This window comes from Choloepus didactylus, chromosome 5 (genome assembly GCF_015220235.1).
Source record: "Choloepus didactylus isolate mChoDid1 chromosome 5, mChoDid1.pri, whole genome shotgun sequence".
In the NCBI taxonomy this organism is placed as follows: Eukaryota; Metazoa; Chordata; class Mammalia; order Pilosa; family Megalonychidae; genus Choloepus; species Choloepus didactylus.
In genome coordinates, this window is record NC_051311.1 from 99,079,357 (window position 1) to 99,095,624 (window position 16,268).

At 36.0% G+C, this 16,268-nt stretch overlaps 1 protein-coding gene across 2 annotated transcripts in view; it reads right to left on the reverse strand.

Moving 5' to 3' along the window:
* The window catches only part of PCLO (piccolo presynaptic cytomatrix protein), a 460,751-nt gene extending 455,706 nt beyond the window's left edge, over window positions 1–5,045 (reverse strand). For both annotated transcript variants that reach the window (XM_037836537.1, XM_037836536.1), the window contains exon 1: window positions 4,636–5,045. In XM_037836537.1, the coding sequence (XP_037692465.1) occupies window positions 4,636–4,877 (242 nt within the window). In that variant the 5' untranslated portion in view covers window positions 4,878–5,045. The remainder of the gene's footprint in view (window positions 1–4,635) is intronic.
* Between the last annotated feature and the right edge of the window lie 11,223 nt (window positions 5,046–16,268).

Sequence of the window (16,268 nt, forward strand, 5' to 3'; positions counted from 1 at the left end):
AAGAATATGCAATTATAATTTACTGTGCAAGGAGCTTTCTTTCAATTTTGGTGTTTACTGTTATCACAAATATTTGATATTCATGAAGTTTATTTTTTGTTATTTTGCAGATATTTTTAACTAAATGAAATAATAATTTCACAAGATCAGGGATTAAGATGAGTTTAATAGTATTTTTAAGAAAGGATAATTTAGCGAAACTAATGATAGATTTCTTATCTTCTGTTTAAGGATAGATGTCTTTGTCTCTATACAAAGGAGTTAATTCAATAAAATGCCCAAATAGTTATAGGATTATCACATCTATGTAATGGGCCCTAAGCTTATGCCTTCATAGAGAGGCATACATTATATTAATTGAATGTAGAATATTTCTAGAATAATGCAAACATCTGAACAGTGCATCCTTTTTAAAATAATCTATTTTGGGTCATTTACTAAGGCTCTCTTCTGACTGTAGATGGAAGGAAGCATAAAGGAAGGTACATAAAGAAACAATGAAAATGATTTCCCATAATTGGAAATTATTTAGGGTAACAATTTTAGTTCTGTTTAAGTAAAAACCTCAGAAACAGTAAAACCTAAATTGTTTTTGGATTTTTTCTTGAAGAAAATTGCAAGGACTAAGAATTCTATTTATTTGCCTCATATTAGAAAATCACATCGTACATACATAGCCAATTGTAGATTATTTTTTCTTTCTGAGTCTATGCTATTTAGAAGTAATACTTCTTAGCTTCTTTCTACTATGTTTTGCATCCTACATCTTCATTTATGCTCAAATTTCTATGTCATTAGAAAAGTTTTCAAGGACTTCATTCATATTAAGCACCAAATGATATGAAATGGAAAGTTCCTAATCTTGTCCGTTAACACCTAAATGTTTACAAACTAAATTAGTCTCTAGAACTTTACTGTGATCATTTCATATTGTAGCTCTACAAAATCACTGTTTCTTGATCTTTGTTTCTTTTCATTAAAGAGAAATATATCTTTAACAAAAGTAAAGAATGCATACATGCAAACAAAATACTTATAACCTGATTTCCTCCATAATTATTACATGGCATGTATTTATCAATTCTGCATTTATCAGTAAAAGAATGGCTTATTTAAAAAGCTAACGTACTAAACATGAGTTTGGGTCAAAATATATGTATGACAAGAAACAACTATTTTAATTATTTAACTATAGTCATTTAAAATTGATCATGTTTCCACTATTTTTAAAAATCCATCTAGTATATTTGTCTAAGAATTAAAAGAAATCATTCAAATTCATTAATAATTACTGCACTGTTATATAATACTAATATTAGATAAATTGCAATTGTATCAACACAATAACCAACAATGTAGCAAGCACTGAGTAAAGAGATCATTATGTGTTTTCTTCATCTGAGGAAACAAAGGTACTTTCAAAATTAGTATTACAACCAGGTCATTGCCATTTGGGTTCAAGGATGTATCTCAAGATACTTTAAGCATCTATTTGTACTTTGAATAGAGATGTCATTTTGAGAATTAGCTATCAGAAAAATAATTACATGACACTCTTCTTCCATAACAGAAATGAATGTTTCTCAAGAATTCCTAAGTAATGATCGTAGATATTCTCATTCAAGAAGTTTAACAAGGATAATATTTTATGGCTTTCTTCTCTAGTAAAATGCGGTAAAATTGAATAGATTATCCATCTTCTCAGAGTTCCTGAAAAAGCATCAGAACCTCATTAAATTCCACTAATGACAGGTTGTGTACTATATGTAACTAATGTAAATCGTCTACAATGATTCAAAAATCAAGGAGGAGCATTTTCTCTGTACCTTCTCTTCTTCTACTTCTAATTTGTAACTGCCCATGCTTAATACTACCTCCCTTTTCATTCACTGTTTTCAACCTAGATTGGAATTTTCCTCTCATATGTTAGCAGAAAAAATATTTCAGTACAAATGAGATAAATGTGTATGCAATTGTTAGAATGTGAAAGCAATTGGAATACCAAAATTCTTTTTTTAATGTAACACAACAAGCAATGAGACTTAACTTTATATGGCTCAGTAAAAAAAAAAATTTATAATATTTTAAATATGAACAATCTTAGGAATACCTATTCATTTTTATACAGAAAAAGATATTGGGACTTAGAAAAGCGAAGAGGCTAATTCAAGGTCATAAAACCTATTAGATACAGAAATCTGATGCTGGACTCCTGGCCAAAAGGGGATTTCCACTGCATCACACTGACTTCTCTATAGGTAATAAGCATAAAGATACATCAAGATAAATCACAAAAATGAATAATTCAACATACAAACTGTCTGTAGTCATCACTGACCGTGCCATCCATTGCTGATACTGATATTACAAAAGAATCCCTGTCCATTTTCAATTGATCCTCACAATGACTCTACACAACAGGTAAGACAGGTACTACTTCCCTCAAGTAGAGGCAAGGAAACTGAAGCACAGATTGTTTGAGAAGCATTTGTAATTTTCCACTAGTTAGTTAAAAATCAATCAGCAATAAGCCAATAAACCTACATCTCTGGGCTCACAACCCTTATTTACTAAAAAAAAAAAAAAAAAAAAAAAAAAAAAAAAAAAAAAATCAAACCCTACCATGTCTAATCACATCACATCACTTAACTTCTTAAAACTTCAAAAAATGTGAATTTATTTCCTGTTACATATTTAAATTTAGCATGATTCTAAAAATCTAAATGATAAAATAAGTGCTTCCTTGGTTCACATATGGGGATTATAACTTTCCAAAATCTATGCATATTTTATACAAGCCTTTTTGTAAAATCTAAAGAGGTTGTAAAAATCAGAAACTTGTTTATTTTTGAGTACTTGAATGACACTATCAAAGATAACTATTTAGGTAACAGATTATCTAATAATAAGAATTCTATAATCACACACTTATCTATGGAGAGCTTTAAAAGTATACTATCTAATACAAATTCTGCATAAAACACCATAGATTTAGACAGAAGTAATATTTTTCAGCCACCCTCTGAAGAGGAGAAAAGTTAGGAATTTGGAAATCAAAGCTCACACTTGTTGTTTGTAACCAGCATTCTATACCTGTTGCTTGTGCCTCTTAGGGAAAACTGTAGCAGGGCTGGCATACATTTCTAAAGGTTAATAAAAAGTATTGCACCTTTGTAATATCCTATGGAGAGTTAGTGAATCAAGTTTCAGATTTTTTTCTAAGTAAGTTTTCATCAAATAGAGGAAAATGGCATAGCATAAACTTTACTATTAGTATAATAGATGAGGAAGGCTTTATAACAAAGAAATATCCACATATATTAATAGTTTAAAAACACGGGAAAAACATACTCACTGTAAAGAGGCTAGTTTTTGTAGTGATGTAGTTTCCTTTTAAAAATAAATAGGAGTTTTTTCCCTGATAAATTTTAAGCATTTAAGATTATATACAAGTCACTATCCATAAAATACTTTAAAACACTTCTCCTAAAAATAATGAATTTAATATTACAATTATTTGACAGTTATATTTATATGATAGTGATTAAATTAACTGCTTAATACAAGAGAAGAATCTTCTTCTACATATCCTTGTCTCTTGTATTTCCAATATGGCAAAGGAAAAATGTAGGTTTCCCTTAAGTTCTCATAAAGCAGGAATTATTTCAGTACCACGGACAGGGAACTACTCTCTTTGGGGAGGATGCAAAGTTAAGAGTTTGTTTACAATAATAAAGGCAGGGCAAGCACAATGATTATACCCTCTTAGTACTCTAATCAGAAAACAACTAATTATTGGAATGAAGAAAATTGCAGCCAGAGAGGAAGATGAATATGTTAATATTGGAGATTAACTTACAGTTGCATATGCAAGCTGTTTTGTCTTTACAAGTTATGTATTGAAAATTAATTCTAAAATAATACAAATTTATACGTTCATCCTTAAACTGACAGCCACTTTTGCATATAAAAGAGCACTAGTTTAAAAAAATAGCATATGCTAATTCAGAACTGCATGTACCACACCTGCTCTGCTGTGGCCAAACCATCTGTTTAATGCCACAACATATTTTAGGGTCCTTCAATGAATATAAAAGGTACATTCATTCTATACTTCTACCTAAACAGCTTCTGTTCTCTTCTGGGGTTGGGGAAGGAAGCCCAATCACCTCCAGGGGAATTAAAGTCATTGTTACAGAAATAATTAACCATCATTCAAAAAGAAAAAGATCCCGAAATGCCCAAGAGAAGGTTTAAACAGAAATAGGTAAACACCCAGCTCTATCTATTTCCTAACACGTTCGTGTAGTATTAATGGAAGACTTCCAGATTAGTAAAACACTGGAGGGCGTCTCTCACGCCATCCTAAAGGGAAAAGGTTTCCAAAGGCCAAAAACCACAACCTAAAATCACAGTTTGAAGAACGCAACCCTTGACTATCCCACCAGAAACTCTACAATGCATTTTTCATTCCTCCCATCAGAAGGCTTATGGATCTCTTTATCGCCACCTCATTAGGGAGAATAAAATGAACGGTGGCGACATATATGTAGAGCCGTGCTGGCACATACTAACACATATATGCACGGGACTCTGTACATATATGCCCGGACATATACATCATGCTGTGCGTGCCTGTGCAAGGAAGGCGGCTCCGCAGTGGCCGGGGGAACGCTTCCCTTGGGCAGCCCCTGCGCCCTTGACATGACAGCGGCGATCTGTCTCCTCTCCTCCTCGCTCAGCTGGCTCAGATCCGCCTCCATGCCGGCCGGGATCGCGGTGTGCAAGGGGCTCCCCGCTCCGTCAGCCCCTCCTCCGGCCGCCGCCGACAGCCCTTCGGGGAGCCCTTCCCCTTCCAAGCTCGCCTCGTTGCCCATGGCTCACAGAGGCTCGGGGCCGCGGCGCTCCCTCCCTGAGCTGTGTCCCAGTCAGGAAGCCCGCGGCCCGAGAAGCAACCGGCGCCCAGGTCCGCCGCGGGGCGTATAAGCGGCCGCCTCCCCGGGCTCGGGACCGGGTACTGCTATCCAGAGCACTAGGCGCGGATTAGTCCCTCTCACAGGTGACGCCTGCAGCCGGTACCCCCTCCATGTTGGACAGCGCCAGGCACCCTTTGCAGAAGACGCCGCCCCGACACCGCCTCAGAGCTTGGAGCTGGGGAGAGGCAGATCTGAGAGGTGCCAGCCGGGCGCCGTCCGCCCCTCCCACCGAGCCCCGCCCCTCCGCCCCGCCCTCTTAGTGCGCATGCCCTTCTCAGAACAGGTTATGCCTGCGCGCCGTGCAATTTGCGCTGCGTCGATCTATATCCTTCCTCATTCTCAGCACCGATTTAAAGGAGCCCAGCAAGAGCACAGCTAAAAACCAGGACGAGCGAGTCGGTGTTTCTTTCAGGCATATTTCAGGATACCTGAACCCAAGTTTTAGTGGACTAGATTCAAGGCGAACGGGAGGGCAGGAGGGGGAGTGTCTGTTTCCAGCTTTGACTCATGGGATTTGTAGTTTACTTTTTCTTTCTTTCCTTTCCTTTCTTTTTTTTTTTTCTTTTAAAGCTTTAAAAGATCCTAGGAAAGGGTTCAGGTAACTGGAGATTAACAGAAGAACTCTGATATCTCCCAAAAGTAGCTACAGAACGACTCTTTTCATTTAGAACTTCCCTAAAACAGTAAGATTAAAACTTTTTAAAATGATTCATCAGTGAACAGGTAAGGTTGTTCTCTAAACGTACTACACTACAATAGGGATTCAGGAGAATTGTGGACCCAAGCTACTGTGGTTAAAATCCAGATTGTAAAATATTATAATGTTATTTTAGTGTGAAACTTTGAGAACACTGAACTTCCCTTTCTTGGTACACATTTTAGGATAGAAAAAAAACAAAAGGTAACTTGTATGAGTCACACAACTAGTTAGCAGCAAAGATATAACTAGTGACCACTCTTTCAGACCCATTCTTTAGCCCCTCACCACCTCTTCCCACATACTCTTTTCTTGCTATTACGTTTCTTGGAAGGGTTTGTTTTACTCATCTCTGGATCTGTGGCCCCAATTTTGAAACCTACTCTTCCTCACAAATTGGATTTAATGTTAGTGTTAAGGATGAAGAAATAAAAAACTAACAATTGGGGAAGAATACCTAAATCAAACAAAAATGAATAATTTGTTAAGCAAATTAGTTATCAAGCTTTTGCAATAATGAATCATAATAGTTTGATATTGGGCATTCCACTTGTATCAAAACTATACAGTTGCACAGTTATAACAGTTTGTGACTACATGCACTGCTTTTATGGATGAGTAATTGTCAGGTCACATTACTGGTAGAGTTCCTACAAAAACTTTTCCTAACTTTGTTTCTCTCATAAGGTATCAATAGGTGTGTGACATCTGCAGTTAACTATGAAGAGTCATTCTGTGCTGGTTTGGATATATTGTGTCCCCCAGAAAAGCCATGTTCTTTGAGGTAATCTTGTGGGGGCAAACTTTTAAGTCTTTTGATTAGGGTAGAACTTTTTGATTGTTTCCTACTGTGAGTGAGACCTTTGATTAGATTATTTCCATGGTGGTATGGACACTGCCCATGCAGGATGGGTCTTGACTGGGTCTTTGGAGTACTTAACACAGCTCAGGAGCCACCACAGATGCTGCCACTAACGCTTGGAGATGCTTGGGAGATGTAGAAAGAAGGACATTTGGAGATGCTAAGCTAAGCAGTGAAGCCCAGAGCTTGCCATGGAAAAGCTAAGAGAGGACCCCAGATTCTTCAAGAGAAGACACCCTTGGAGAAAGAAGAAAGGACGCACAGGAGCTGAGAGAGAGTCACTAAGACAGAAGCCTAGAGACATTTTGGAGAGAGCCATTTTGAAACACAACCAGAGAGCAGAGGGCCAGCAGATGCCAGCCACCTGCCTTCCCAGCTGACAGAAGTGTTCAGGCACCATGGGCCATTCTACAGTGAAGGTATACGCTTGTTGATGCTTTAGTTTGGACATTTCTATGGCCTCAGGACTGTAACATTGTAACCTAATAAATCCCCTTTATAAAAGCCAGTCCATTTCTGGTGTTTTGCATAATGGCAGCTCTAGCAAACCAGAACACATCCATTCAAATAAAGAGAATGTTCCCAGTTGGAACAAACAAATCAAGCTGAGCCAGCCCAAGTTTATTCTGATGGCCACATTTAGAGGCAAATGCAATAGGGTAACATAATGTCTTAGTTTGCTTGGCTTCTATGACAAATACCACACAATGGGAATATATTGGCTCATAGTTTCAGAGACCATAAATCCAAATTAAGGCACAATGGCAAGATTATGAATTCTTGGGTTGGTAGCATTCTTGTGCTGGCTGGCTGGCAATCCTTGAGTTCCTTGGCTTTCCGCATCGTATGGCAATGCCCTCTTTTCTCTCTTCCGGGTTCTGTTGACTTCCAACTCTAGTTCCCCCTGGCTTTCTCTGGGTCTGAATTTCTTCTACTTATGTAGTACTCCAGTAATCCAGATAAAGGCCAGCCCTCATTCATTTGGGCTACCCTTTAACTAAAATAACATCTTCAAGAGATCCTGTTTATAATGGATTCACGCCCACAGGAATGTGGACTAAGATTAAGAACATGTATAATTAGAACACATAATTCAATCTACCACCATCTGCCTTCTGGCTGCCAAAAAGACATGTTCTTCCCACATGCAAAACACATCCATCCAAACCCAATATCCCAAAAGCCTAAGTCATTTCAATAACAACTCTAAATTTAAAGTCTCATCAAAATCATTTATGGTGTGGCCCTTCCTGGGGCAAAATTCCTTTCCATCTCTGGACCTATGAAACCTAGGAAACAAATTACCTACTTCCAAAATACAATGATGGGGCAGGGACAGGTTCAAAATTCCCATTACAGAAGTGAGAGATTGGAAGGAATACAGGGGTCATGGGTCCCAAGCAAGTTCAAAACCCAGACAGGCAAACTCCATTAGATCTTAAGGTCTCAGCAGTATCCCTGGCTTAATGCACTGTTCTCTGAGTGTGCTAGAATAGCAGCTCCACACTTTCCAAGCAATTGCACAGTGGTCATGCTCTCCCAAAAGAAAGGGTCTAGTTCCCACCATCTCTGGAGTGATGACCTCGCTCTGCCTGAATATTGGGGTGTAGGCCCCACTCTCTTTGTGCATTGAGTTGGCACTCAAACTCTCCCCAACAAGGCAGCAAGTTCACCCCCTCTGAGTGCAGGGGCTTATTGGTCTTTCCACAAATATGGGTAGGCCCTCTTTCTCTCTTGGCCAGAGGAGAGCTTTTCAGTCCACACCTCTACTTCCATATTTCTGTTCTTGAAGTCATTCTTCCTCAGTTCATCCCTCTATCCATTTCTGTCCAGATTGGCAGTGCTTCTGTTCATACAAATTTTGCAAAAGTTTTTGGTGGCATGTAGTTCCAGGAGGTCAAAACCATCAGACAAAAGGATTTGCCATGGATCCTTCTGGGAAAACTGCATTTCCACTTCCTAAATCATAATTCTCTCCCTGGCAAAATGATAACTGCTCCAAGGTCCAGGCTGGCCTGGGAATCAGTAGCACTTTCAGATGGAGGTGAGGAAGAAGAAGATTTACATTCTAGCTATTGTCTCATAGCATGCTCAAGCTTTGGGGATAATATATCATCGATGTATTCATATCCACAAACCACAAATTTAAAAATTTGATAAGATGAATACCCTTTCAAACTCTAGGCTCAAAATATTAAGCTCAGAAAATATATTGTTAACTTCATAGTATCTTTCATTGTACATGGAAGAGCACCTGTGAAGTGATAAGAAGAGAGAGAAATGAAGCAATAATATGCAGAGTATATATAATATTGAGACACTACACCAAACTAATCATTGGTAAGATGGGAACTTTACAGGCCATTGTGCAAACATGTATATTCACCTTCTCCTTCTCTCCTCTCCCCCAGGAGCAAACATCATCAGGAAACAGGAAAAGGGACATATGATAGGAAGAGAAAATAGATGGCGAAAACATGATATCTCTCGGTAGCACTTCAGAGACATTTTGGCTGTTGACTTTTTAAAATGATCATGCTTTGGGATCTTTATTACTGCGAGTTTTGAATAATGTTCCTATTTTCAATCCTTTATTTGGACTTAAGGTTGCTTGTTCTTAGGAGGTGCTTTTGACCCAAAGAGAACATTGTGGCAGAGTCGAGGGAAGGAACTTAAAGCTGGCTGCTTAGAGTTTTCTCTAGTACCAGGGGAATAAAAGAGAAAAGTTAGCAATTTACTGGGGTAGATTAGAAATAAAAATATCAGGGCAGAAGACATACTTTAAAATAATGATCGCTTCTTTTAAAGCTATATTTCTTATGTGTGAATCCTTAGAATTCTAAGGAAAGAAGGATGAAGAATCAAACACTGTAGGTAACTTTATGGAGTTTCTCCTTGCTTACCCAGAAAAAAAAAAAATCATTATTAGTTTCATTCTGCAAATGATCTAATAGTACTATATTTAAAATACTGGTTGCTTCCTGTTCATTTTATAGTTATTCTACTTATCATTTATTTGAAGTTATATTTAATGTAAAAACCAATTCACTCAGCCTGAAGGTGGGTCATGAAAGGAATTCATTTCTAAAAACCCCCACTCTTATATACTATTATGTCCTTCCAGAATGACCTCTCAATTTCACAAAACTGACCTTGAACCAAATAATTTCCTTTAGTTTGATTTTTGTCTCACTTTCCCAGCTAGTTTCTATATTAATAGATGAAAAACAACCTAAATCTGATAATTAACAACTAATTATGACTATAACATGATTCCTTGCAATGGGAAGATCATTTACCCATACCCTTGTTGACAGCATTCAAGAGCAGTTTGAAATCAAAAGAGCAGCTTATTTTTGGCTACATGTTCAATCCTGAATAAGTTAAGGAGTTCGCAAAAATCAGAGGTAAAACAGCCTTCAAATGCAGAAAAATATGTAGCCCCACTAGTTATTAAATACCTATAATTAAATAATAGTCACATAATTTAATGTAGTCTATTTAATGTAAAACAATAACATATATTTATTAAACTCTATTTGGCAACCAGTTATCTAAATACTGGATTATTTATTAAATGCCCGAAACAGCCCTATTAAAACCATTATAATGATAATGGTGGTGAGTATTTTACAAAATAGGCCCTTTCATAAGCTCACACTGAGAGTGCAAATAGATGCAAAGTTTTGAAAAATAATTTGCCAATACTTATCAAGAACCTTTAAAAATTTATAATCTGTTAGATACTTCTGGATATCAGTCCGAAAGAAATCATTTGAGTTACAAAAATGGTTCTATGAAAAAAGATGTTCACTATAGTATTATTTATAATAGCAATGAATTAAAATAGTCCTTAATGCCCCAATATAGAATGGAGAAGTAAAATCTGGTACAGCTATATGATGGTATAGTATGAAAATATTTATTTAAATAATGCTTTTGAAGAGTTCATTATAACAGGGAAATTTTCACAAATGAAAGTTTCATAAAATTATTTAAATCCTAAACATGCAAAAAAATCAAACCTCTCAAATATATTTTATGTCAAGACCCTATAGACAGTCTTCCTTTTTCTTTTTAATTTTCTGTAGTTTTCAAATTTTCCAAAGTGAATTTGGAGTATTTTTATAGTGTAAGAAAACCAATATTATTACTGATCATTTTTAATTAAAAAATAAATGCAAGCTGTTATGTTAGGGAACCAAATACTATCATCTTGTTATCACACATACCCTCTCACATTTAAGAACTGCATCACCAAATGACATGATATATACCATAACAGTGTTTTTATGTGATGTGATCAGAGAAAAACTCAAATTATTCTTATTCTCTCTATGTGTAAAGGAACATGCATTTTTGTATATGTGCAGATGAATATATTCATGTTCATATAAATATAGACAACATGAATTGTAATTTTTATATAGGCACATGCATATCTTTTTTTAATGTTCCTTCTTTAATAGAAGGTGAGACAGGATTGTGTTCATTTAATAGAGCAAGGACCTGCAGCTGCTGAAGTTCCAATACTTCAGTTTTTGTTATCGTTGAACTGCTTCTGTATTGCAGCTCTCAGCCATTTTTGTTAGCTCTGCTTTAAAATAGATTTACAGATAGAGTAGAGGAAATTCAAGTGAGATTACAGTTGATTATGAACTGTCTTCTCAATTTTGAGGGAAAAAACATGAGTGGTGTATTACAGAAAGTTTGATAAATGTTGAAATTGGTAAAATTTATTTTTAAATTCAGACATCTGAAATATCAGTAGTTTGTTTCTTTTTATTCTCATTCCAATGTAAATCTTAATTTAAAATAAAATAAAAAAGTCATTTGGACTTAACAGTAGTTCCTATAGATATATATAATGTGACATTAAAATAAAATTAGTTTGTATATCACTTCACAATATTTACTTTGTTAATCAAAATTATTAATTTCATGTGGTTATAATTTAGCATTATTTATTCTCCCACTTTATAAATGGAAGATTTATATAAATTTTGTAAATGGGAGATTCTAACTTAAGATTCAAAAGCTATGTTTTGGAATATTGGGACATATGTGCATGTCTTACTGTTCATGATTTTTCCTTTGATGACATCTAACTTTAAATCCTAGCTCTGCCATCATCTAGCTGTTTAAATTGAGCAAGTCATTGACTTTTCTGAACTTGAGGTTCCTCAAGTATATAAATAGAAATAATAATATAATAATAATAACACTATCTTTCAAGGTTGTTGTGACCAATGGAAAAAAGATATGAATGCATTTATAAACTATGAGGCATTATGACTATGGGAGAATGTTATAATACTGCTCCCCAAAGAATCGCACCTCCCTATCGCCAAAGCCCTTTATGATGGGACTGTCACTTTTCTCATCAAGAGATATTTTCTCACCCGTTGACTCAAAGTTGAACTTCTGCCTTGCTTTGATGAAAGGAATGTGGTGGGAGTGATGTGTAATTTCTCAGGATGGACTTCTTCATAGCCTGAGAACTCTGTGCTCTGAAGAAACTCAGATGAGACCACATGGAGAGAGGGGTCCAGCTGCCCCAGCTTCCGGTCATCCCAGCTGAGGTCCCAAACACGTAGGTGGGACCTTGGAGCACCCTGCCCCAGCAAGTCATCTGCTGGTCATAGTCAAATGAGTGAACCAGGAGAAACCAGCAGAACTACCCAATCAACCCAAAGAAATCCTGAAATTTGATTTAAATCATTAAGCTTTAGTTAAACCATATATTTTCAGTTTTTATATATTATGATTATATACAATTTTCAAAGTTCTCTTTTCAAATCCTTTACCTCTAATCACTCTTTTCCCATTGGCTATCCAGTTGCACTTGAGTTATTTATTCAAAATATCCAAATAACACACTCCTAACCTATAAAGTAGGAAACAATTTATTCAAAATATCCAAATAACACACTCCTAACCTATAAAGTGGGAAACAGCCCAATTATCCTGAAATTTACTACTTACTTCTTCAAAGGCTCAAACAAGAAAATATATGTGAAGATGCTTTTTAAACTATGTAACACTACCCAGCCATAAAGTTATATAAAAAGATGGAAAAATATATTTATGAGTTTTTGTCTGAGGGAGACCAATGTATTTGTTTGAGAAGTTGCTGGAGGAAGAGGGTGATGCATTAAAGTTCCTACTCAAGATGGTGGCTATACTACAGGTTTACAGATCTTTAGGTGAAACACTAAATGTCAGCAATTCAAATTTACCTTGGGTATGTTAGAAAGGTAATATGATACATATACTGTACATTATATAACTGTGCTTCTAATATATAGTCAGTAAAACCTGTTAATTTTCACATTAAATTCTAAAGGAGTCAGTATCACATCATCTACAGAATTTTTGGTTTTACTAAGTCTTGTTATGGATTGGAGTTTGGACATTTTGAGAATAGCTTAGGCTTATCTAAATTGCTCTGCAAAATAAAGAGCAGTTTGAATTGACTGAGTAACATGGACTAGAGGACAAAAGTAGAGAAATCTAGAAGGTCAGGAAGCGACTGGTGACATTTCTTTTATGGAAAGGGGGAATAGAAACATGTTCCCTGCTACTTCCAGGAGGCAGTGTGTCCTAGAGGTCTTTGGAGGACTGACATGTCAACAAAGCTTCATATTTCCTGTGGATTATGCAATGTAAAGCCCAACTTGGTCTCTCATGAAAATGTCAGGGAAGTCCATATTACTAAGATTTACAAGCTTAAGAAAAAAAAACAGGATGTAGCACATTTATTTATTTGCTTATATCCTATATTGGGATGGTGAATATTAACTCTTCACCAAAATCAGTTTTCTCCCTTCTTCTAAGCAAGTAGCTTGACCACAGTTGCCAGCCTCTTCTGCAGTTATGTGCAGCCTATGACTGAGCTCCACCCAAAGTATGTGTGCTGCTTCCTGGCCTGCCCCAAAGAATTCTGTTGTGTGCTCCTCCCTGGTTGGCAGGGATGGAGACAATGAGCCCCACTTCAGAGGCCCCATAAATTAAAGATAGCATAGCCATTGGGTGTGTTCTATAAGGTGAGAGTTTCTGAATGACCAGATATGGGATTCTGCCTTCTCCTACTAGTACCACTTTCCTTGGACAGTATTGTGAATGTGGAGTAAAAAATTCTATTATGTTTGAGCCATAGAATGCTTTGGAGTTTTCTTTTTTTTTTTTTTTTTCATCTTTTTGTTAATGTAGTCAGTATTGTCTTAGCTAATAATGAGGTGGCAGGAGCTACTTCCTTACAGGAGAAAGTAACACATTAATAGAATGCATCATCTCAGAGGCACTTCATTCTTCTCCTTATCCTCTATGTTTAATCAGTCACCATATTCTGTTACTTCCTTTGAAATTTCTTGTATTTTTCTTCTTCTTTGATTCCACAATCTATTTATAAGGACTCATCAGTTTATTCTAACAGAAGTGACTTTTAACATTCTCTCTCCTCCCATCTAACCTTTTTTAATATTGTGAGATTAAGTTTCCTAAAATGTTGAACTCATCATTTGCTCAAGGAGGATTTAATAAGTATCTACACATACAAGGCATTGTGATTAGGCCTTTTGGTCTCTACACATTTGCAGAGTCCCTGCATTCAAATTCATGGCCCTCTTCCAAAATCTCTACTGGCTTCCAATGCCTATAAGGCAAATTCCAATTTTTCTCCTTAGCTAATATACCTCAATGATTCTGGTTCTCTTTTTCTTTTGAACTAGCAGGACAGGTGAGTCCGGATGCAAAAATGCAATGCTTACCTCTTCTCCAGTCTCTCCTTTTCTCCACCCTGGCAAGATTGTCCCCTTACCTCTATCCATCCATGCATTTCTCCAGTATTTATTCACATATGGTCTTGATTTATCAGTATTGTTTTCAGTACTGACTTCTTAGAATGATGCATCAATGCTTCTATTTCTCTTGTAATCTCATTAGTACCTAGTGCACATAGTAAATGCTCAAACCAACAGAAGTTAGTGCAGGTCAAAACTGAACTAAATTAATTCAGGTCAAAATGTAAATAATGTAAAAAGTACATTAGATCAACTTACGGAGGACACCTTTAAGAGGGGGAACAAAGGAATGCTTTCACTGAGTTTTAGGAATCCTCATCTATAAAAATACAATTTTTAATCCATGATATTGTATTATATTTAATCTATTATAAGGATCTCTGCTAAGTATTTTATCGATTTATAATATCAATCCTTCAGACAATCTTGTCATGTGACTGCTGTTTTGTCCATTTTAAAGGTGAAAAAATAGATTCAAATGGCTATTTAACATTTTTAAGGTCACTTAACCATGGAGAATTCAAACCCAGCTCAGCCTGTATTAAAATACCTTTTCCCCTTGTATTAAAATACCTTCAGTATTTAATTGGAAAAGATTGTTCTTGCTAAAGAGTTTATAGTATTATAGAATGGTACCTTTGTGTCCATTTTCAAAGCTTGGATAATACATTCATTATATTGGAAACATATATATTTTCTTGAACAAACTGACCAACAAGTATAATAATTACAGGAAATGACATAAAGAACTTTAATTCTCTAAGAAATATTCCATGCAGCCAAATAGAAGGGAAAAAAAACAGAATCTGAAAAAAAGGTAATGAAAAAAATTCTCACTACTCTATTTAATATGATAATTAAATAAGTAATTGTCTTTATCATTATCAGCTTATCATGTTTTCTTTCATTTGGGGCTAGGTATCTTTGCCTCAAATCACAGGGCAAGAATTTTTTTCTTGTACATTTCAGGAGCCATTTGGGAAATGTTTAATTTTATTCCAAACATGCTCTAGATTTCCTAAGTTAATTATTGACGAATAAGCTGAGGATAGAAAGGATTTTATACAAATCTGCTTGATGCCTCCCATGTCTTCTTCTATTTCACTTGCTATTCACATAAATAGATCACTGTCTGCTGATGGCAGTTTGTCCATATCTTGCCTGTAATAATAATACTTCACTTTTTATAATGGCCTTTACTGCAGTGGTCTCAAACTTTTGAAAACCAACAGCCATAAACTACTGCAGTAACCATGACGTGTCTGTTTTACAAGCGGTTAAACTGCAGATGTGAATCATTGAGCTGGTGTCCAGCATAACTCTTTTTGAGTTATATACATTTGCCACTAGAGAAGCTTAATTCTTCACACATTTTATCCTCATCATTGATCTTATAAAGCCAAAGACATACCTATCACAGATTCAAAATCTGAGCTCTTCAAAGAAAAAAAGTAATTGGATCAATAAATGGCATTCCAAGATAGATAATCATGATCTTTTATTGATTTTCTTGCAATTCTTGTCAGGAAGAGGTGGCTATTTTTAATCATTGATAGAAAAAGACTCAAAGAGAAGCTGTTAGATTTTCTGCAGAGGAAAAGCTCTTTCTGAAAAGAACAATAGTTTCTCTCTAGTCATCTTATAGGTTTCTTTCCATTCTCAAAGACATCTGAGTAAAGGTAAACCGTTTGGGGCCAAAGCATGGTCCTGCTGTGCAACTCTCCAAATCCTTTAGGTGCCCAAGAAGCATACTTAGAGCCATCTCTCTTACCAGCCTGCCAGTTTTACCCGTGGCCATGATCTCCTAGCTTTGCTAAGCCAGTCAGGCTTCATTCATTCAGCACACATTCTGAGTACTCTATTGGTGGTAGAGATATACTGATATATAAAAGAGACCCAGTTCCTGTTCTTACCAAGCTTATATTGTAGCG